This window comes from Zalophus californianus, chromosome 9 (assembly GCF_009762305.2).
Source record: "Zalophus californianus isolate mZalCal1 chromosome 9, mZalCal1.pri.v2, whole genome shotgun sequence".
NCBI lineage: Eukaryota > Metazoa > Chordata > Mammalia > Carnivora > Otariidae > Zalophus > Zalophus californianus.
In genome coordinates, this window is record NC_045603.1 from 63882953 (window position 1) to 63903754 (window position 20802).

At 55.3% G+C, this 20802-nt stretch overlaps 1 protein-coding gene across 3 annotated transcripts; it reads right to left on the minus strand.

Annotated features, from left to right (window-relative positions):
- Positions 1 to 69: 69 nt before the first annotated feature.
- Positions 70 to 20778, minus strand: PRPF40B (pre-mRNA processing factor 40 homolog B). 3 transcript variants are annotated; one of them, XM_027592140.2, is made up of 26 exons: positions 19944 to 20778; positions 14442 to 14522; positions 13524 to 13667; positions 13136 to 13201; positions 12427 to 12454; positions 12173 to 12198; positions 11926 to 12036; positions 11525 to 11645; positions 11417 to 11441; positions 11009 to 11209; positions 10640 to 10769; positions 10493 to 10557; positions 9833 to 9997; positions 9623 to 9731; positions 9093 to 9243; positions 8223 to 8356; positions 7475 to 7589; positions 7234 to 7325; positions 2726 to 2842; positions 2348 to 2485; positions 2048 to 2143; positions 1723 to 1809; positions 1315 to 1492; positions 992 to 1053; positions 747 to 890; positions 70 to 645 (listed from the first exon to the last, which is right to left on the minus strand). In XM_027592140.2, the coding sequence occupies exons 1-26, from the start codon at positions 19980 to 19982 to the stop codon at positions 553 to 555; spliced, it is 2718 nt and encodes a 905-aa protein (XP_027447941.1). In that variant the 5' UTR covers positions 19983 to 20778; the 3' UTR covers positions 70 to 552. The 3 variants fall into 3 exon arrangements, with proteins under 3 accessions (XP_027447941.1, XP_027447942.1, XP_027447943.1); XM_027592141.1 differs by lacking the exon at positions 70 to 645 and having other exon boundaries at positions 753 to 885; XM_027592142.2 differs by lacking the exons at positions 70 to 645; positions 747 to 890; positions 992 to 1053 and having other exon boundaries at positions 1420 to 1561.
- Between the last annotated feature and the right edge of the window lie 24 nt (positions 20779 to 20802).

The window sequence follows — 20802 nt, forward strand, 5'->3', positions numbered from 1 at the left end:
GCCACGCGTGCCCCAGCCTAGCCCCCAGCGTGCCCCAGCCCAGCCCCCAGTGTGCCCCAGCAGGATACGGAGAAGATATAAGAGCCACCAGCCATGTTATAAATATTATTTAAAAAACAAAAACAAAACAAAACAAAACAAAACACACATACACTGGGTCCCGGGGCTGAAGGAAGGAGTGGTGGAGCCCGAGGGCCCAGGCAGGCTGGAACAGGCACTGGTGCTAGAGGGGAAGGACCCCGCCTGTCACCAACCTGTCATTCTCCCTAGAGGCCCCTTCTCACATTTTCTCTACTGGCACCTCCCGCTCCACGTGGCATCCTGGTCTCTGGTTTGGGGCTGAGGGCAAGGACTGCACTAGTTGCCTGGGAAGTGGAGGACCCTCGAACACCACGAGCAACCTGGGGAGGTGCCAGCCGCGGGGTGCTGGGGGCGGGGCTACTTGAGGAAAAGTGGACACGGACCCGACTGAGAAAGGAGTCTAGTGCAGATAGTGAGGGTGACCTAGGATCCACGGCCTCACACAGACCCGAGGCAGAGCGGCTCGTCGGGTCACTGGTGGTCGTCCAGCTGCTGCAGGAGCGTCCGCCGCCGCCTTTCCAGCTCACCCTCGCTCAGCTCACTTTCCGACGTGTCCCAGCCCGTCTGGTGGAGCAGAGGCACGGCTCACCCCCAGCCTCCCCCGAGGGCCACGGAGGCCTGCAGAGGGTGCCGACTGCGCTGGGGATCAGGTGCCTGCCTCTCACCTTCTCCTTCTTGATTCCAAAACCTGGGGAGCGGTTCAGGAGTTCTGCCCGCCGGAGCTCCCTGTCCTTGTCCTGTTCTGGCTCTTTCTCATCACTCTCCTTGCCAGCTTTCTCCTCAGGGTCTGTCTCGCTCTCAGGACTGTTCTGTAAGAGCCCAGAGCCCACCTGTGAAGGACAGCCCGGGAGGCGGCTGAAGCACTCTCTCAACATAGCAGGGCCCTGGTAGAAGCCCCCTCTCTACGCACCGACTTGTGTCTTCTCTTCTTAGTTTTCTTTTTTGGTTTCTTGGCTTTCCGAAGGCCATGATCTGGAGATAGAAAATGCCCAGTTAAGTCCCATGGGAGGAGGGCGGGCTCATTCCTTTCTCTGCCATAGTCCTCATTCTTTAGACAGGGAGCTAGCTGAGGAAGTCTCTGTCAGTGCAGTTTTCCTTCCTTCTCCCAGTTCCTGCCAGGGCTGGGCAGAAAGTTCTTCCCACTCTGATGGGTGCAGACCTCCCGAGCAGCTCCACCCTCAGGGCGCTGCCTCCTCTCGTCGGAGTCAACTACTCCAACTCCCAACCGCTCACCTGATCCAAGGAGAAGGCGAGAAGATGGGGAGCCCCGTCCTCCAAGGGCAGCACCCCCACTTTCAACCGAATCAAGGGAGGAAGAGGGCTCAGAGCCTGACTCCGAGGGGTTCCGCCTTCTCCGCTTGGGGGGTCGGAGAGGCGGCGGGGGCAGCTCCTCTTCTTCCGACTCAGAGCCCTGGGCAGATCAGCAGATACATGTCAGCGCACAGGTTCTCTGGGCTCCAGAAGCCCTCAAGTCTGGGAACTGGGGACAGAGAGGAGGATCCAGGGCCAAAGGGATTTTCAAATCTCGCTCCAAGGGGAGGCGATGCAGGGGAAAAAAACAAGAAAAATGGTTCCTATTTCCCCAAGACAATCCAGCCTCCCCCCCTGCCCTGCCCCCAGCCCTTCTGCCCACCAACTCACTGAGGGCGAGTGGGAACGCTTTCGATGGTGCTTCTTGCCCTTTCTGCCGTGTTTTCGGCCTTTGGTGTGGAGGTGCTGGCATTCAGTCTGGCAGAGGCAGAGGGAGGGGTGAGGAAGACACCAGGGCTAGCCACAGGAAGCACCCTGCACCCGAAAATCCAGGTTTTGCCTCCTCTCAAGCCAGGGCCTCAGGCCGCTCCCGGCCACCGTCAGACCTCAGGGCAAGGACAGCCCCAGGGGTAGGAGGCCACTGGGGTCTCTGCTGAGCCGGACTGGGCGTTCATGAGCGCGGGACAGATGCAGAGGATCGGAAGCTCTGCCTCACCTCCAGTACCTGCAGGAACTCCCGGAAGAGCCGGATCCGCTCCGACTCCAGGGTGATCTGCTCAAAGGCTGAGTCGCACACAAAGCGCTCACGGACCTTGAACGGGAGAGCACTGCTGATCAGACCAGCCCCGGCAAGGCGCGGACACCGCCAGGAGCGCAGGGCTGGGGCAGAGGAAGGAAGGGAGCCGAAGCTGCCCGCGAGCTGTGCTATGAACCGGGGTGGGCCCCCAGTGGTGGAGAAGCACCGCTGCCCTCAGGACCGAGGGGGTGGTGTTTGGTGCCAGGCTGCGGCCCTGACCTCTTCCCAGGCAGTGCCCAGCTCCAGGGCAGGCACGGCCTGCCTCAGCATGCTTCGGAAGGCAGCTTCCCTGCGCCGCATCCTTCGCGCCTCCTCCTTCTCCCGCTCTCGCTCCCGCGCCTCTGCTTTCTCCAGCAACTGAGGACAGAAAGGAGGCGGAGCAGGGTCACCCAGGAGGGTGGGTGCCCAAGCCCCACTCAGGCATACTGCAGGACATGGGAAGCTGGGGTCTGGGCTCCTGCCGCCACCCCCTAAACGGGGGTGGGGGGGGCGGGTGCAGTCACATTGGGGCAGCGAGTGAGAAGGAATGGAACAAGACACGGGGATGAGCTGGAGAATGGAGCCCTGGCTACAGCCCCGCCCCGCCCGGCCCCTCACACTATTGAAGGTCAGCTTGATGTTGCCTGCGTCCAGCGCAGCCGCCCTCTTGTCAAAGCTTATGACGTGGGCGAAGTCCTCAAAGGCTGTGTTCACCTCCACGCAGAAGCCCCGGTCCTGTGGGCACAGCGGCGCATGAAGCAGGGGCCACCACGGGCCCGAAGCCTGAAGCCGGCCTCCAGGGCAGGCGGAGGGTTGGACCACAGGATGCTCTAGAAGTCCCCCAGCCCCCAGAAGAGACCCACAGGACTCAGGTGCACTTCTGAAACCTCATGATCTGATGACTAAGCCTCCCATTGGCCTGGATGTCACAGGGAGTGGAGGGGGGCACTGGATCCCGTGGGGAGGGGGAGCAGGGTGTGTGTGTGTGTGCGTGTGTGTGTGTGCGTGTGTGTGCGTGCGCGCGCGCGCCGGATCTGCTGACGGATGCCTGAGTTTCTCACAAGTAATTCTTTGTTCCTTTGGCTTAAGGCTGGGCCCCAGTTGGGCCCTCCTGCTGCTCAGTAACTTCCTCGCATTCGGTCAACATCTGCTGGTCCCATCCTTTGGCTTATTTCTTGGGTGCTTACTAGGCTGCCAGGTACTGTGCTGAGTGCTTCACACACCTTATCTCTTTTAATCCTCAGTATCAAAATTTAAGCATAGGTCCTGGCCTCCTAATTTTATGTGGAAGGAGAAAGCAAGGTCTAGAGAAGCTAGAGCACTTGCCCACGGTCTCAGAGCTAATATGTGGTTGACTGAGAACTCCACTCTCTCAAGCCAGGGCCTCAGGCCGCTCCCGGCCACCGTCAGACCTCAGGGCAAGGACAGCCCCGGGGTAGGAGGCCACTGGGGTCTCTGCTGAGCCGGGTCCTTCTAACACCAAAGCCCATAGTTTAAAGCCCTACAGCCACACAGATCACTCAGTCCTCAGGGGAATGTGAGGCCATCACATGTGCAACTCCAGAATACTATTAAAAATACGCCCCTGCCCCTGAAGCTTCTCATCGAGAAGCCAGGCTCCAAGCTGCTCATCTATGCCTCCCAACACCTCAATAAAGCAGAGGCTTAGGAGAGTTCTCTCACTGGGCCCAAGTGGATCTGGTGAGAAGTGGAGCCACTGGAGTTTGAGTCAGTGGGGACACAGGCCCAGTCCCCTTCTCCTCCCGCCGCACAGCACGAACTTGCTGCGGCCTTCCGCCCATGGCAGACTGTGGTTTTTAAGTTCTTATTGTACTTCCGGTTAGTTAACATACAGCGTTGTATTAGTTTTCAGGTGGGCGATATGGAGAATATGCTCTTCCTGTCTATTCCTAGAGCACTTCCTCAACCCACGCCCCAGGCCTTCTCAACCGTCCCAATCTCCCTCAGCGAAGTGAAAGGCTTCAATCCCACCTCTCCACCGCTTGCTTCCATCGAGCTCGTACCTCACCTCACCGGGAACAACCTGTCCACCCGGCTCTTACCTTCCTCAAGCTAACAACCTGTGCTGTTTGCCCTCTGGTTCAAAATCTTCAAATGCAGCACAGAGGAAAACGAATCGACATTTAGTGAGTCTACTACAAGCCAGGCACTTCACGAATATCAGCCCTTCCCACAACCGTGCACATAAATGATCCCTATTCTACAGAAGAGGAAACTGAGGCTCAGACTTTATACGCCTTGCAGAGGCCTCAACCAACATACAGCCAGGTGTTACCTGACTCCGAGGTCTGAGCTATACTACTCTGCCCTCTTTACGGACACTACTTTCCGAAAAGTGCGCATGTCCTCAGAAACGACTCCAAGGGCCCCTTCTCGGTCCTCGCGTGACGGGTCCTTGTACGTGCACTGCTCCCGTCACCAACTGCCCTCTGGTCTCTCTGAGCTCTTTTACTGCCTCTCTTGCCTGCGCTTGTCCCCAAGAACAGCACGTGGGCTTTTCAATCTGCACTACCCCTAGCTACCTCAGCCCCTACACCTCCCTCCTGATTTTCAGACCCTTAAGACACTGGATGTTTTACAGAGACTTCAAATTCAGCAGAGCCCAAGAGAATTCATTCTCTGTGAGCCACCCCTCTCCCCACGCCCATGGATCTCCCAGGCCCAGATCTTCTGGCTTCCAGCTCTTCCAAGTCCAAGGCTGTTTGCATTATCCTATGGGGTGAGAGGTGCCCTCACAGTCTGCCAGGCTAGTGGATGGCCACAGGGACTCCTGGGTTCATCGGCCTTCTGTAGGCAGGAGCCCAAAAGGGGGAAGAGGTGAGGGAGCTGTCTAAAGAAGCTTCTTTCGCAGGAGATGTGGAGAGACAGGACACAGCGAGGATGGGACTCCTATAGGCCTGTCGGCAGGACCCGCCACATACTGTGGCCAAAGTGTAAGCATCCAATAAAACGTAGCTCTCCTAGAATTAGATATTTATACAAGAATACCCTATTTAAAATGTGGTTTTTGCTTTATTCCTCCCTGCCCCAGGTTACTTTTGAGACTGATTCCCCAAATGGAATTCCTATTTTCTCCAGCCCTGTTCCTACCGAATCCTCACCAATGATACCATCGCCCCACCTCTGCCAATTTCAACTCACTCCTTCCTTGCCCTCCATTTCACACGCAAAAAATCTGTCCACTCAACTTCTGAGTAACTCCATCCTCCTGATTTTAAACTTCTCTTTTTTGAACAGCAGAAACATTTTTGTCCTCACAAAAATCTTATGCCGAACCTCAATATACAAAAGTAAAACTGCTGTACTTAAAAACAGAGGAAGAAGCACAAACTCCACCCCCCTTTCTTGTCCCAAGGCACCCCTGAGGAAACCCAGGGGTGGGGGCGGGGGCCTCAGAAAAACAGAGCTGGAGCCCAGCTCTCCCTCGTCTGCTATCCCTGCTGCCTCTGTTGAGCTCGTTTACCACCTGGACTACCGCCCAACTGGCCTCCCTTTTCACCTCCCATGCTCTAACCTGTACTCCAAAGTCCTGTACTGCTCCGACTTTCCTACCGAAGGGCCCTAACAGCAAGGGGGGGACCTGGGGGTGAGGCGGAAGAGGGCGGCTCAAGCTCCAGATCTGGTGGGATCACTTGCCACTGTGACTTTTCAGTGTCCCGAGGCTTCAAATACTGTCCTCCCACCACCTATCCCTAAGGACACAAGCACTCGGTCTGAGAAGTGCTACTCTACACTCTCCCCCCATGGCTCTTCCAGGACATCCTCTGACCCTATCATTCCCTGGCTCCCCATTACTTACAAGATAAAAACCCAAATTTCTTATTTTAGCATTCAAGGCATTTTACACCCAGGGCTCTCCTTCCCAACTGGAGCTTCAGGTTCCAGAGAAACAGGAAGCCACAGGACAATAGGGCATGTCTTACCTAATGGTAAGGGCTTTTAAAACATTACGTTTATATTAAACAGAGAAGTAATATGGTATGAAATTAGAACACCTGTATCTGCAAAGCAAAACACAGGACTTCAAAGAAATGCTGTGTGTGCAGTGGGATATTCCTAATTTATTCTCAGACGCTTCTCGCCCCAGGTCCCAAGTTACCGCCCTTGGTAATTAGGTGTACATTGGTCGAAAATCCCCCATTTTTCAGATGAGGAAACTGAGGCTCAGAAAGGTTAAATAGTCTGCTGGAGGTCACACAACTAGTAAGTGGTAAGCTGGACTTGTGGCCCAAGCAGTCCGCCTCCACAGTGCTACGCCTAACTGCTGGGCATACCGCCTCCCCAGCGCCTTTGCACGTCCTGCACTTCCACCAAGAAATATGCTTTCTCTCTGTTTTTCCTCCTGAAACACAAGGCTCTCTTAGGGCAGCAATCCCTTTTCCACCTTTGCTGGACACAGACGTTGAGAACTGTCTCTCTGGTGTAAAACAAGCAAGGTGTGCGCGCAGCGTAAGTGGCTGCCACGCCAGCGGGGTGGCAGGAGCGGGAGGTTAAAGATGGCATGCCCCTTCTAAAAAACAATGGCCTCTCAGCCTGAGGCCACTGAACACCTTGCAAAACCAGTGCAGTGCTGCTAGATAATCTGTATTTTTAAGAGAAGTTTTTCTGTATAATCTCCCAATTTTAAAATGTTAGCAACAAAGTTGAAATGTTTCTAAAACACTGTACAGGCCAGAAGGAACATATCTGTGAGCTGCTGGCTTATGATGAGCTGGACCCCTTGCTCCTCAAGCCTGCCAGGCCCTTCCCACTCCCTTGCCTCCGCTCCTGTAATACCCTATGCCCAGGAACCACCAGCCTCATCCACCTACTCGTTCTTAAAGGCGTAGCACAAAGGTCAATTCTGTCGACTCTCGTCTCTAACAGCACTTGCCCCTCTGTAGAATAGGTGTCATGTTTATCTTCCTACTAGGCCATGAGCTCCTTATGGACAGAAACTGCATCTTTCTTATTTCTGTGTCCCCAGCGCACAGTCAGGGATCACAGGAGATGTCTGCTGAACGGAGCTATGCTGCTCCTGCAATACAGGACTTATCAGGGAGTCCTGTCCAGAAAGGCGCCCTGCACCCAGTCTGCCTCCAGCCACAGCCCTGGGCCTCCCTCACCTTAAGGATGTCCTTAATGATCTTCTTCTCATCATGGAATCGTGCCTTCAACTCCTCCACATAGAACTTGAACAAGTCCAGAGGGGTGGAGCCTGCAGGGGAGGGAGGGAGGGGGGCCTGGCGGGCGGCAGCTTCCCGAGGCCTGGGGGAGGGGTCGAGGACAGGTCGAGGGAGTGGGGGGTGCAGAGAGGCTGGCAGGGCAGGAAGCCAGGACAGAGCAAGGGGAGCCTGGCTGCCTTACCCGGCTGGCCCAGCATGTTGGCAAAGCGGACATCAGTGCTGACCGCTGGGTACAGCTCCATCCAGGTGGACATAGAGTGCAGCTGCCCTGTCTCGTGCAGCTCGTCCAGGAAGGTCTGAGCAGAGAGAGGCCAGTTATAGGGAGAGTGAGCCAGAGAGAGAGGCAGAGCCAGAGACTGGGAAGGAAGAGAGGGGATGGGAGGGAGAGGCCGGGACAACCCAGATTGAGAAAATGCAGGCAAAGGAGGCAGAGAGCAGTGGAAACAGAGAGAATGTAAATACAGACAGGGGCCGACTCGAACGTGACGGGCAGCAGGGCTGGGAGGCAGAGAAACAGAAACCTGACTGCAACGTGCCCTTCCCGCGGTTTGCTCTCAGCTTCCCAAAGTGTTAGAGCTAAGGAACCCCCACCACTACCACCGCCGCCGCCACCTCCAAGCTGTGGGACAAGCTAGCTCTGCCCATCTGGCTCCCCACCAAAGGGAAATGAACTGGGCCGAGCTGCAGGCGGTGCCTTTCGGGTGCTCTCTGCTGGCAGTTTCCGGGTGGTGCATACATCTAGTCTCCCTAGCGGAGCATGGCCCCAGGTTGAGGGCACACAGCAGGAGCGGACAGCGGCCTTGCAGGGGTGGCACACAGGACCGGGCAGAGACGAAACAGCGGGCCTAGCCGAGAGGAGGCAGGGCATGGGCAAAGAGGTTACGGGCCGGGGCGGAGCTGAGCGCCTATCCAGCGGGCGGCAGACATACCTGGAAGGCCTCCCGGTTCTTGCGTTGCTGACGCCGCTCCCGAAGGCGGGCCCGCTCCCGCTCCTCCTCCTCCTCCCTCTCCAAAGCTCGGATATGCTCCTCAAAGCAGATCAGTGCATCTTCCTTGTCCATATCTAAGCATAGGGAGAAGGCTCAGCGGGCACCGCACCCGTGGGACACCCTCACCGACCCCGGCAACCTCCCCCTGGCCCCATGTTCGAGGGTGCTGCCTCAGTAGGCACCGGGTCACCCAGGGTGGTGGGGCAAGAGGAGCAGAGGCCTCTGTGGGAGAGGAGACTGGAATGGTGGTTCTGGAGGAGGGTTCATTAACGTATGAGAGCAAAATCAGCACGCATTCAGCTCTTGGGAATTCAGTTACTGGAAGTAATCACATGAAACCAGCAATCTCGGGATCTGAGGTCTTATGTTTTATGGAACTGGAAATCAATCAGGCTTTGATGCAAGTTCAGAAGGTCTATTTCTGATATTGCCAATGACTGCAGGCCAAGAACAGCTCATCGTAACAACATGTGACCAGTTAAGGGCCACAGCACCACGACAGTTTAAGACCATATTCACAGGAGTTGGAAAAGTCATCCTCTCCTGGTCTTCTGACGCCTATCCTAGAGCTCTTCCTCCAAGGACACACGATGTCCAGGTCAACAGCAGACCCCAGAGGGAGGGAGGGGGTTGTCCCAGCATTCCAGCATCTCCAGACTCTGGAGAGATGCAGGGACGGGGCGAATGCTGAGGACCCCTGGACATCCAGGAGGGCAGGCAGTGTGGGGGACCAATAGGAGGCAGGCTCTGGGGTCCCAGGTCAGTGAGGAAAGGGGGAAGGGACAGGCGGGAGCGGAGACCCAAGCTTACTCTGCAGCTGGTGGTCCTGAGCAAAGCTGGGGTTATCCATGAGGTACTGCTGAGCCTGGGACCATGTAGTTTGGAAGTTGACACTACTCATCCCATCCAGGATACTCTTCAGGGCCTGGATGTTGCGGCGCCGGAGCTGCTTGGCCTGTTCCTGGGGAGCCACAGCGTCAGGGTCAGGGTGAGGTAGGGCAGGTCAGAGCTACTCAAGTGGGCCTGGGCAGAGGAGCATTTGGGGAAAAGCAGGCAGCTAGGGAACCCTAGGAGGGCCACACTCAAGACTTCCGCGTCCCCTGAAAGGGGGAGGAGCACAGGTTACAGATCAACCCCTCACAGATGCCCTCCTGCCCTCCCACACCCAGGCTGTAGGTCCCAAGCAGAAGTGGGGGGATGTGCAAGTGCCACACCAGCTTCCGAGGAAAGAGCTGAGACCCTGGGGCAAGTGGGGAAATGAATGGCCGGGGTCCACAAGGATGCAAAGACAGAAAAGCCTCAAGTAAGGCAGGCTGACAGATCCAGCCAATGACTGTTACCTTCTCCTTCTTGGCCAGGAAGAAGAGGACATCATCATAAACCTCTTTTCGATCCCTCTCAGGGACCACAGCCCACACCTCCAGCTCCCCAAAGGTCTGTTCGGCCCGCCTGTGGAGCATATGGGCCGTGGGTAGGCAGGCAGGGGACAGAGACCCCAGGCCCGTGTGTTCTCCGGGTTCCCGGCCCCCACCCCAGCCTGGCCCCCTGACCGGTAGCGGGTGGTAGAGGTCATGCGTTCGTGCTGCTCCAGGAAATGCTGCAAGGTCTGCTTGGCCTCCTTGGCCCTTAGCCGGGCCTCCTCCTTCTCCTCCTTCTCCCGCTGCGCCTTGTAGGCATTGAATGCCTGCTTTTTCTCACTCAGCTTGGGCAAGGCACTGGGGTGGAAAGGGTGGGAGTGGGGTGCGGGTGGAGGAGGCACCCTGCACAGCCCGCCAAGCAGGGTCACAGCACACAGAACTGAGTGCGGGGTCCATGCATGGGCACAGCAGGCTTGCAGGGAGGCAAGACGGGTCTCTGGGATGAGGGGAGGGATGGGAGGCAGTGAGGGAAGACGGGGCTCCAAGACACTAACAGCCCTTTTGCTCTGAAGCTCTCAAAGTGCATTCAGGCCTCCACCCTATCCAGCCCCCTCACCCCAATTAACTCAATTCGAATCAATTCAGTTCAACAAGCATTTATTGAACGTCTCATGTCAGATACCTTTCCCCTCCTCCTCCTGGAGGCCCTCCAGCTTCTCTTTCCCTGGCCCTTCTACCATTCTCCTGACTCGGGCCCTGTTGGGGCCTGAGTGTTGAGCTGGGGCTTCTCAGGGAGGCCCTGGCCCAGGTGCTCACAGTCTGGAGGGCCTGGCTCCCTCTGCCCAGGCCTACCTGTAACGGGGGTCGGTGACCACCATCTTCATGGCCTGTTCCCACGAGGCATTGGAGGGGACAGCCTAGAATGGAGCAGGCAGGGGTCATGGGGCCTGCCCACCTCCAGCCCCCTCCGGGCCTACCCTGGGCACCCCACCCCCGCACCTTGTCCCTCAGCAGCTCCTTGAAGGCCTGCTTTGCCTTCTCCCGGTTGCTCCAACTGAGGCCAGACCTCTCTGGTTCTGGCTTTGATTCCTCTTCCTCCTGCTGTGGTGGCTGATGCTGTCCAGCAGCACTGGGGGGCAAAGGGAACTCAGCCACAGCATCTCCCAGGCCCCACAGCTTTGAGTGCCCTATGTGGTCAGGAGTACGCCACCCTCTCTCCTCGCTCCCCAAAGCAGCCCTTCTCTGCCCTCCAGAGGCCATGCCCCAGATCTTCACACCTTTCCCAAGAGGCCTGGCAGAAATCAAGGGTTGAACTAGGCTGGGAGCTTGAAGCCAGCCTCTGGAATGCCTCAGGGGAGCAGCCCTCACCTGCTGGGGCCCTCCTCCGGCTGCTGCAGAAACCCCTGCTCCACAGGCTGGGCAGCCTCTGACGTATCGCAATCTTCACTCCCACCTGGCTCAGGCTCTAGAAGGCCCAGGGGCATGGGGGTGGGGCCAGGCGGCCCGGGCGGGGGCTCAGGCTGGGGCTGAGGTGGCTGCGGCTGCAGTATCTGGGGCTGGGGCTGCTTCCTGCAGGCGGGCCGGGAGGGCGGGGTCCAGGCGTGCGGCAGAGAGAGGGCCAGTCAGAGGGGCCTGCGACGGACTGGGGCCCGAGCGGGCCACTCCACAACGAGACTGAGAGCTGGCTCTTCCACAGAGCAGGGACCACAGAGAGAGGGTCCACTCCCACCCGTCTGGCGGCCCCAAGTACAGGGGATAGGTGCGCAAGTCACTCACCCTGCAGCCTCTTGTTTGACTAGAGCTGCAAGGGGAAAACATGACATGGTCACAGGGTGGCGAGGGCCACCCCCCAGCACCGCAGCCCAGGCCCCACCCCCTCCTCACCCTCCAGGTCATCCAGGTCCTTGGGCCGGGTCCAGCGAGACTCCTTACTCTGGTTGTTATAGTAGTAAGGTTTGCCCGTGTCGGACTTGTACTCTTTCCAGGGACACTGGGACAGCAGCAACTACAAGAGGACGGGTCAGAGGACATCAGGGGGGCTGGGCATGCCCTCTCGCTACAGTCGGGGGAGCTGAGGGGATCCACCAAGTCGGGAGTTTTTGGCTACCACCTGGCCTGGCTCAACATGGGGGAAGGCAGACTTCCTGAGATCCCAGGGAGGCTGGCGGAATGGTCAGGGATCTTGGGATCAGAGGAACCGTGTGTATGGGTAAAGACTCGGGAGGCCAAGGACTTGGGAGGGTCAGGGAAGCTGAAAGGAAGGGCCAGAAAGCCCCGCTCAGGACCTCTGCCTTGGACTTGAGCACGCTGGGCTTCTCCCACACGGACTGCTTGTCGTCTGCATTGTAGTAGTAGACGCGCCCGTCAGGGGCCACATGCTCACTCCACAGGGCCCTCTGGGGGGAGGGAGGGCCGAGAATGGTGGTCAAGGCCCCATCCCCAAAGCTTCTCCTCCTTACCCCAAAGGTTTAACCATCAGCCCTCCACCTTTCAGCTTTTCTACCCAGAGACCCCTGGGCTGGAAGAACTCACCGGAGGGCCTGTCCCAGCCACAGCAGCTAGAAAAGAAGCCAAGAGAAATATTAAGGCCTTGCCGCGACATGCATCTTATCCCACCTATTCCTCCCCTACTCCGTCCCCAATAAACATCCCCTGGTCCCATCAACATCCCAGGCTCCCTGGCATCCCAACAGGCATGATCCAGGGTGGGCTCTAGTCCACGGTCCCCTCTCCCCTGTACCCCCCAACCTCCGAGCCTGGGGGGAGCAGACCCCCAGAAGACTCACAGCTGGCTGTGTCCGCACCCGGAGCCGTCTGCCGAAGAAAGAGGAGGGGGAAGGGTTGGGGCCAAGCCCAGTGGCCCCCAGGACCCAGGCCATGGGGGATGAAGAAGCAGGCCAGGCCAGGATCCATGTGTCCTGCTCCCAGGGACCTCTGCTCCCTAACAGGCATCCCCCACCCTCTGGGGCCGTGGCTGTAGGATCCTAGGGGGAACCGCATAGCAGCTCTGTTCTTCGTTTTCCTCAAGTGAGAGTATTTTGTTCAGTCAACCTCCGAGGCCCCTCTTCCACAGTGGATGCCAACTGCTACATCCTACCCAGACTCTACTACACTGAGCAATGGCACAAGAAGGTACAGTGAGATCCCCAGGTGCTGTTGCTTCCGCCAGCGACAAAGAAGATGTGAGGAGGGCCTGTATTCAAGTGTCCACAGTGCTAGCTCTGTGAGGGGAAGCGTGTCAGCCACGAGTGTGTTCCTTACGGGAGCTGGGCACAAAAAGGAGTAACGAGAGAGTAACATGCCTTTGGGGGTAAGTGAGAAATGAAAAGAGCAGAGTACGTGGCCAGAGAGAAGGACTTGAGTGTGGGGAGTGCAGCCGGGCCCGGGATGGATGGATGAGAAGAGGGAAAGAACGGAGGCCGGATCCCTGTGCTCCAAGTGAGACCCACAGGGCTGCAGGGCACGGCCTGCTTCCTGCCGGCCCCCAGTGCTTACCGCTGCGGTGACAGGCACCGCTGGCATCAGCATCCCTGGCAGCATGGGCGGTACCATTCCTGGTATCTAGGGACACAAAGAAGACGAGACACAACTACCGAGGTGAGGGCAGGCACAGGTAAGGCAGGCTCCTGAGAGCTCCTGGGCAGGGCCGTGGCCTTCACATGGGCCCCCCCCCCCCACCGCAGACAATCCCCAGGTTCTGGGCTCTCAGCCCAGCCAGAGAGTTTTCTCCCATCATTCGGCAGACAAAGCCACACGGGCCGAGCCAAAGCTCTACTCTTCTCTTCACTTCTCTACTTCCTGAGCTCCAGACGCCCACTCTCACCTCCACCCCCAGCCGGACTCCCGGGGTTTCCTGAGGCACTAGTGCGGGAGAAAGGATTACCTGCGTGAGTGGCGGTGGCGCCCCCATTGGTGGCAGCATTGGGGGCATGATGCCAGGTGGCATCGGGGGGATGGCTGGTGGTCTCTGACTCATGGGGGGTAGTCCCATCGGAGGAAAGGGTGGGGGGATTCCTGGAGGGGGCATCTGGAAGTGAGGAAAGGAAGGGACACTGAGCAGAGAAGACCCCGCCTTGGACCTGTCAGGGAATATCCACTTGTCTCCCACCCTTCTCGACCCTCCACCCTGGCTCGGAGGCAATTCCAAGGCTTTAGTTTGAGAAGCACAAAGCGTGAAACTGCCTGCTCCTCACCACCGAGAAAGACTGAAAACTGGGGGTGGGGGGGGAAGGGGGGGTCTTCTGGGTCTAACAGGCAAGCACACAGCTTCTTCAGAGGTAGGGAAGGGAGAGGGAAAAGTCTAACTGCCACCAGACTGTGGCGGAAGGCTCCATCTCTTCAGCAACTCTCCCCAAAGAGGCCTCTCCAAGGCAGGGCCAGAAGGCAGGATTCCAGGTTCCCAAATGCCCCAGTCCCCTGCCTCCCATCCCTTGTTCTCCAGCTCGATGACCACCAGCTGCTACTTCAGCCTGACTTCTGTGGCATATTGAAAGAACAGAGAAGGAGTAGTGAAAGAGAAAGGCAGCCCCACCATGCCCTCACACTAACAGGATCTTTTCCCTTCCACTTCTCCTATCCCAGCCCCAGTGTGTCCCAAGGACAAAAAGACAAAGGGGAGCTGTCGACTTTAGGGACTGGGAGCTCAACAGCAGCTCCTCCCACCCCAATGCCCAAGCAACACCACCCCTTTTCCAGGGGAGGCAGGACACAAAACCGTGCTGGCAATGCAGCGGTGCTAGGGACCGGGGACATGGGGGTGCAGGCTGGAAAAGCCAAGCCCAGGGAAAGACATAAAACTTACGAAGGGTGGTGGCATCATGGGGGGCCCCGGTGGGAAGGGGGCAGGCGCTGCTGGGGGCCGGGGACCAGAATCGGGAACCGACTGTTGAGGGAGAGAAAAGTCATAGGACCCAGGACGGGCAAAGAGATGGGCTTTTGCAGAAGGGAAGCAGAGCGGTGAGGATGAAAAAGGAGCACAAAGTTCAGAGGAAGGGTCTCCTGGCCCGGTTTCCTGCCCATGCCCAGCTCCAAGCCCTGGCTAGGTCTGCTCTCTTCCACCAGCCAGGAGCCAGCGGGCCGGGCCCCTTCCAGGTCGTCTTTGTTGTGCCCGAGCCACAGAAAAGAGGGAGACGGCTGTCCTACAGGCCCAGTCTGGCTCTTCCCGAGGCTTTTCATCCATTCTCCCGTCTGTGGGCAAGGCTGTGCCTCCCTCAAGCCTTAAACAGGGGTATCTCATTCCCAAAGTAGCCAGGGAGGAAGTGACCTCTCTTCTCGTCCCCTTACCTGAATTCACCATTAGATTCAATCCCAAAGCCCTCTAAACCCAGTCACCACGCCTTCTTAAGTGCTTGTCTCCCTCTCTCTTCACTGTGGCCCCCCCACAACTGGCCTCATCTTTCCTCCCTCGCTTACTCTGACACCTCCCACTCCTAATCACCTCCTCCTCTACGGCTCTACTCCCCCTCCCCTACGGATCCCGAACTCCTCTCCCTATGGCTGAGACTTTGAACAATCTAGATCTCCCTGTCCTACGCCCTACTAGCTGCCACATCCCATCCCGCAGTTGTTGGCTTAAATACCACTTGCTCCCAAGAGCCTTCCTGAGTGTTGAATTTATTCTCTATCTGATTGCCCTTCTTAGCTTCCTGGTGTATACGGTTTTGTAATTATTACGTTTCCCCTTACTAACATGTAATAACATTCCATGAGGACAGGGATGTGTCGGACTTGTTGAAAGCTGGACTCCTGGTACCTGCCACAGTGTCTGGCACATAATGGGTACTCAATAAACATTGAACGAATGCAAGAAGAGACAAATGAAGGAACAAACACTCCCAATTCTAAAAAGTCATCCTATAGATATGGCCAAAATGATGTGTATACAACGTTTCCATTCCAGCATTATTTGTAAAAACAGTAGATTGGAATCAGCCTAAATACCCATCACTAAGTAACTATGAAATTATACACAAACATAAAATGGAATACTCTGCAGTCATAAAAAAAGAATGAAGAAGTTCATTGTCTCAACAGGAGCAATCTCTAAGATACATTAACAAGCAGAAAAAAATGCAAAGTGCAGCAAAGTGGGATCATTTGTATGAAAACTGGAGATTAAAGACGACATACAAGAAAGAAATCAGTAGAAGGAGGACTGAGATGGGAAGGGAAACTTCTCACAGTATGTATGCCCTTTTCTAACTTTTGAATATGCATCCATGTGACTATATTACCCATTCAAAATAAAAAAAAATCTTTTCAAGTGAACTGAGGCTTGGAGATGCAGCTAAAAGGCCCTGCCCTTCCTCCTTCTGCTTGAGGGTTAGAGGGTGCCAGGGAGGAGTTCTAGGGAAAGGTGGTAGCTGGCTGAAGAGGCGCTACCTCACTGCTGCCCAACTTCCTTACTTCCCCCATGAGCCCTATGCTGAGAGGGCTTGGCATTTAAAGATGCTTTCCAATCCCTGCCTCTCATAGTGTCTGTCCTTCCTCTTTCCCACCCATCTTGTCCTAAGGAGAGAAGGGGATAAGCCACACTATTCTACCTAGAATCAGCTTTCTCAGTGTTCAACTACTCCGGCCCTGTATTCAGATCTGCTCCTGCCCGAAACTGTCCTTAGCGTGGGAAGTCAGAAATTAATCAACGTGGGAGGAAATCCAATTCTCTGTGCCACACTTGCCCACCTCAAGCCGCCTCAGGATCCTCTCTGACCTCCCAGATGCTACATAACCATCTCTGGGTCCTTCCAGGCTCCAGAATTGCCCCTCTCAGATTGGCACCACAGTCCATACAGCTGTCTAAGATAGAAACTGGTGAGTCGTTCTCCACACCTCCCTCTGTCGATACGTCACTGAGTCCTGCTAATTGTACCTCGTACTCATTTCTTGAATCTGTCCACTTCTCTCCATTTCCTCCTCCGCCCCACCACCCCTCTTGTTTTCATCTGACCTTCTGTAGTAGTCTCCCCACATCCACAACAAGCTCATCAAAATGCACCTCAGATCATGTTATCCCCTGCTTAAAATTCTTCAATGGTTGGGGTGCCTGAGTGGCTCAGCGATTAAGTGTCTGCCTTCAGCTCAGGTCATGATCCCAGAGTCCTGGGATCGAGCCCCACATCGGGCTCCCTGCTCCGCGGGAAGCCTGCTTCTCCCTCTCCCTCTGCCTGCCGCTCTGCCTATCTGTACTCTCTATCTCTCTGTCAAATAAATAAAATCTTAAAAAAAAAAAAAATTCTTCGATGGCTCCGACTGTTCTTAGGGTAGAGACCAAAACTCCTCCCCAGGGCCTGGAAGGCTGTGGGAGGTTTCCTTCCCAACTGCCTTCCCAGCCTCATCCATGCTGAGCTCCTGGGTCTGTGCTCCGGCCCCCTTCTCAGTTCTCCCATAACAGGCCTGCATCTTTGCCTGGCACAACCTCCTGCCGACCCCATACACCTAGCCTACAGGTCTACATCTACCAGTCATCGCTTCCTCAGGAAAGGCTTCCTCCCAGGCCAGTGGTCTAGGCTTAGTCGAGCCCTCTTTTACATGCTCGCGTCCCACGCACCCTCCCCGTTAGCAATTACCCACTGGAAGTTTACAGTTACTTACACAGTGCTGACTGTCCCATTATGTTATGTGGCCACTAATAAAAAACAAATGCCACCACTTAAATTATGATACTCCATCGATTTTAAGATGTCTTGACAAGAAATGTTTTAAATGGAGTCCTAGGATCAATGAAGTATCTGCTGCCTCCACTAGATCTTTTTTTTTTTTTTAAGATTTTATTTATTTATTTGACAGAGAGAGACACAGCGAGAGAAGGAACACAAGCAGGAGGAGTAGGAGAGGGAGAAGCAGGCTTCCCCACAGAGCAGGGAGCCCGATGCGGGGCTCGATCCCAGGACCCTGGGATCTTGACCTGAGTCAAAGGCAGACGCTTAACGACTGAGCCCCCCAGGCGCCCCTGCCTCCACTAAATCTTAAATTTAAAGGGGCAGGGGCTTTGCCCGTTTGGGCTCACCCTGATCTCTTACCCCTATTGTATTTTCCTCGCTGCCCCCCCACTGGAACACGGGTGTTAGTATTTGTTGACTGAATGGTCTTGGCAGGTCCCACAAAACACAGCCACTGGTAAGGCCTACTAGTTATTCAGGGAACACAGAATGTCAGAGCTGGAGGGGACTCTGGCAACCACCCAAGGTAGTCTCCTTTCTCAGATGAGAAAACTAAGGGGAATTATCAGTCCCAGGCTCCACAGCAGTCAGGACAGAGCCAGGACTGGATCCAATCTGCCCTCCAGTCCTACCCCCTTCAGCACACTCCTTGCCACAGGAAGCAGGTCTGTTTTTTCACTCTAGCATATTCCCGGCTACCCATGTGGTTAAATCAGCAAGGATCCAAACCCTTCCCTGAGAACTAGTGGTGGCTCCCTATCGCTCCCCCTACAGAATCTCACCTAACATTCAAAGCCTTTCAACAGGACCCATCTACTGTTCTTGGCTCAGCTCGACTCAATGGCTTCCCTCTTCCTCCCTGCACAGCAATTGTTAGGATATACCATGTGTTCCTTTTACTCTCCTTTGCCTCTCACTTTGCTCAAGATGATCCAATATTCACCCCCTTCAGATTACCTTTATGATTATCCTCCACACACACACATACTCCTACCTCCTCGTGTCCCCTCAGGATAAATGCTGCACTACTTGACACTGATGACACGCTACTCTGTGGATGTTTGCTGGGTGTTTCCCACAGGACTGCCTGTCTCCCTACACGGGAGATTTCTCCACATTGGAGGATTATGTTTTCTCCTTTTAAGCCTCCTCTTGAGTGTCTAGTCAGGGCCCTGCATACAAAGTGCTGTGACAGAATGCAGACTCATCCTTAACCTTATTCAGTTTTTGCATACGGGAATATCCTAAAACAGGCAAATGTGTGCATGTGCGACCATGTGCCCAGGTACATTTGTATAAATTCTCTGGGTAAAGGCGGCCTGTAATGAGATGAACAGCTTGGCAGAGGCTGTCTGTATGGCAGGGGAAAGGGAACTGGAATCAAATACTGGCATGGTATATTATTTAGGCAAACCTAAATAATAAAAAACTCACTGTATATGAGCATCTTTCACTTGGCATATGTGCCGCCGAAGCGAGCACTGACCATCTTTAACTTGGAATGGAGACCCCTGGCCAGGATCCAGACGCTGGACTGTTTTGGACAGTTCCCACAGAGGACAGAGCAACGGAATGAACATAAATTACCATGGAACTTCCACAGCCCTCCCTTCCCTGAGCTTCCCCTGTGCAACGTGTATACTTTTCTTCCTGAAACACCCCTGCCCCTATCTCACTTGCTGCAGTGCCTGGACAACTGTGGGTCTCATTACACCCTGGGGGTGAGACTGAACTCATGTGACAGAGGGAAATAGGAAAGGGGCTGAGAGGGCAGATCCTGTGTCTTCCCTGGAATAAAAACACATCCGTGGGCTGGAGAGAGACGAAGAGACAACTGATCATCTTATCATCATGTGCTCACCTGGGCCAGTGGAACGACACCAACCCCCCTCCCTAAAGGTGCAATCAATTCTTCTCAGCCTTTAATCTAAGCAGCATCTCAGAACTAAAGATTCAGAAGAAAGAATAAAAGGGGAAAAGAACAAGAATGAAGAGATGGAAGGAAGAGCATGGAAAGAGGGAATAGCTAACAACTAATATTTACTGAGTGCTTATTACAGGCCAAATATCATGCCAAACACTCATTTAATCCTTGTAACCATCTAAAAGGCTATTATTGCCCCCATTTTATAAAGAAACTGAGGTTCAGAGAGATTAAATAACTTGATCAAGGTTCCAAAGGATTAAACGGCAAAGGCAGGTTTAGAATCCACGCAGCCTGACCCCAAAGCCTGTGCTTTCAACTATTCCACAAAGCTGTCTCCCAGCAAGGATGATGGTGCCACAGCTATTTCTTACAAATTGATTTTCCTGTTTTCTTTTCACCCCAATCCACACACAATCCTGAAATCCTCCAGGTGATCCCAAGGACGGTGTGGTCTGACTCACTCCCTAAAGGGATCTGTGTTGGAAAATGAAAGCTGGAAGGCACACCTCTCAGAAAGAGTACCTATCATCAAAAAGAAAAACACCATGGAGGCCAAGAGACCAGAGGATTACCCCGCAGTCAACCTTCACCTGCTGCCCTGCTTCAGCTGCCCCCAAACAGTGCCAGCCCCTCTGTTTTCAAGACCATCCAAGTCCCCACTCCTCTACACCAGCCTTAGTATATTCCTCCTTCTCCCTGAAGTTATTGGCTGTCTTACTAGGAAATAAGCTTCCATTGCTTCTCTCGGTCCTGCCATCTCCTCAGAATGAAGACCTCATTCTGGTCTTCATTTTCTTGGGTTAGGTGTCTACCTCCTCCACCACTTCCAGAGTTCTTCCATCCCTCCAGTAGGATGCCAGAGGCGCTGGCTAGCCTGCTCCCGGCCCTGCAGGCTTTGTGCCTACCATCCCCCACATCCCTAGGGATTTTCTGCAGCCCCAGCTGAAGGCCTCGCCTCCATCTTCAGCCTGCTTTCCCTTGCTTCCCCCACATCCTAGAACCCATTCTCCTGAACTCTTTCCTCAAGAACCACCACCCCATTTTGAAGCTGGAAAAGATCTGGGGTATCATTCTCATGCATTTTCCTTGTTTTTTTTTTTAAACCGATGGGTAATCTGAGGCCCAAGGAAAGGTAGTGACTTGCCCAAGGTCACAAAGACTTGTTAACACAGTTTGTTGATGGCAGAGCCAGAGCTGGGACCAAGGGTCCCCTGCTTTCTCATTTCTTGGGCTATCCAGGACTAGATGGGGGCCGCGGCCTCTCTTTCCTCAGGAGACAATGCCCCCTCCTCACCTCAGGAGACAATGCAGGGGAAACGAAGGAGGGGATCTCCAAGTGATCTTATGGGGCATCCAGGGCTTCCAAAGGAAACAAGCACTGGGTCTGAGGGGGGGCGTGGTGCACGCCAAATACCCCACAAGGGGAAACTGTGGCCCCCAGCTCTCCCCTTGTCCCTCGGATCCCACATTCCCGCCCCCTCTCCTTTCCTGACCTTTCTCCACAAACCCACCCTTCTCTCCTTCCCTTCCTCCTCCTCACCCAGTCCCGCAACTCTCGCTCCCCTCAGCCCCCCACT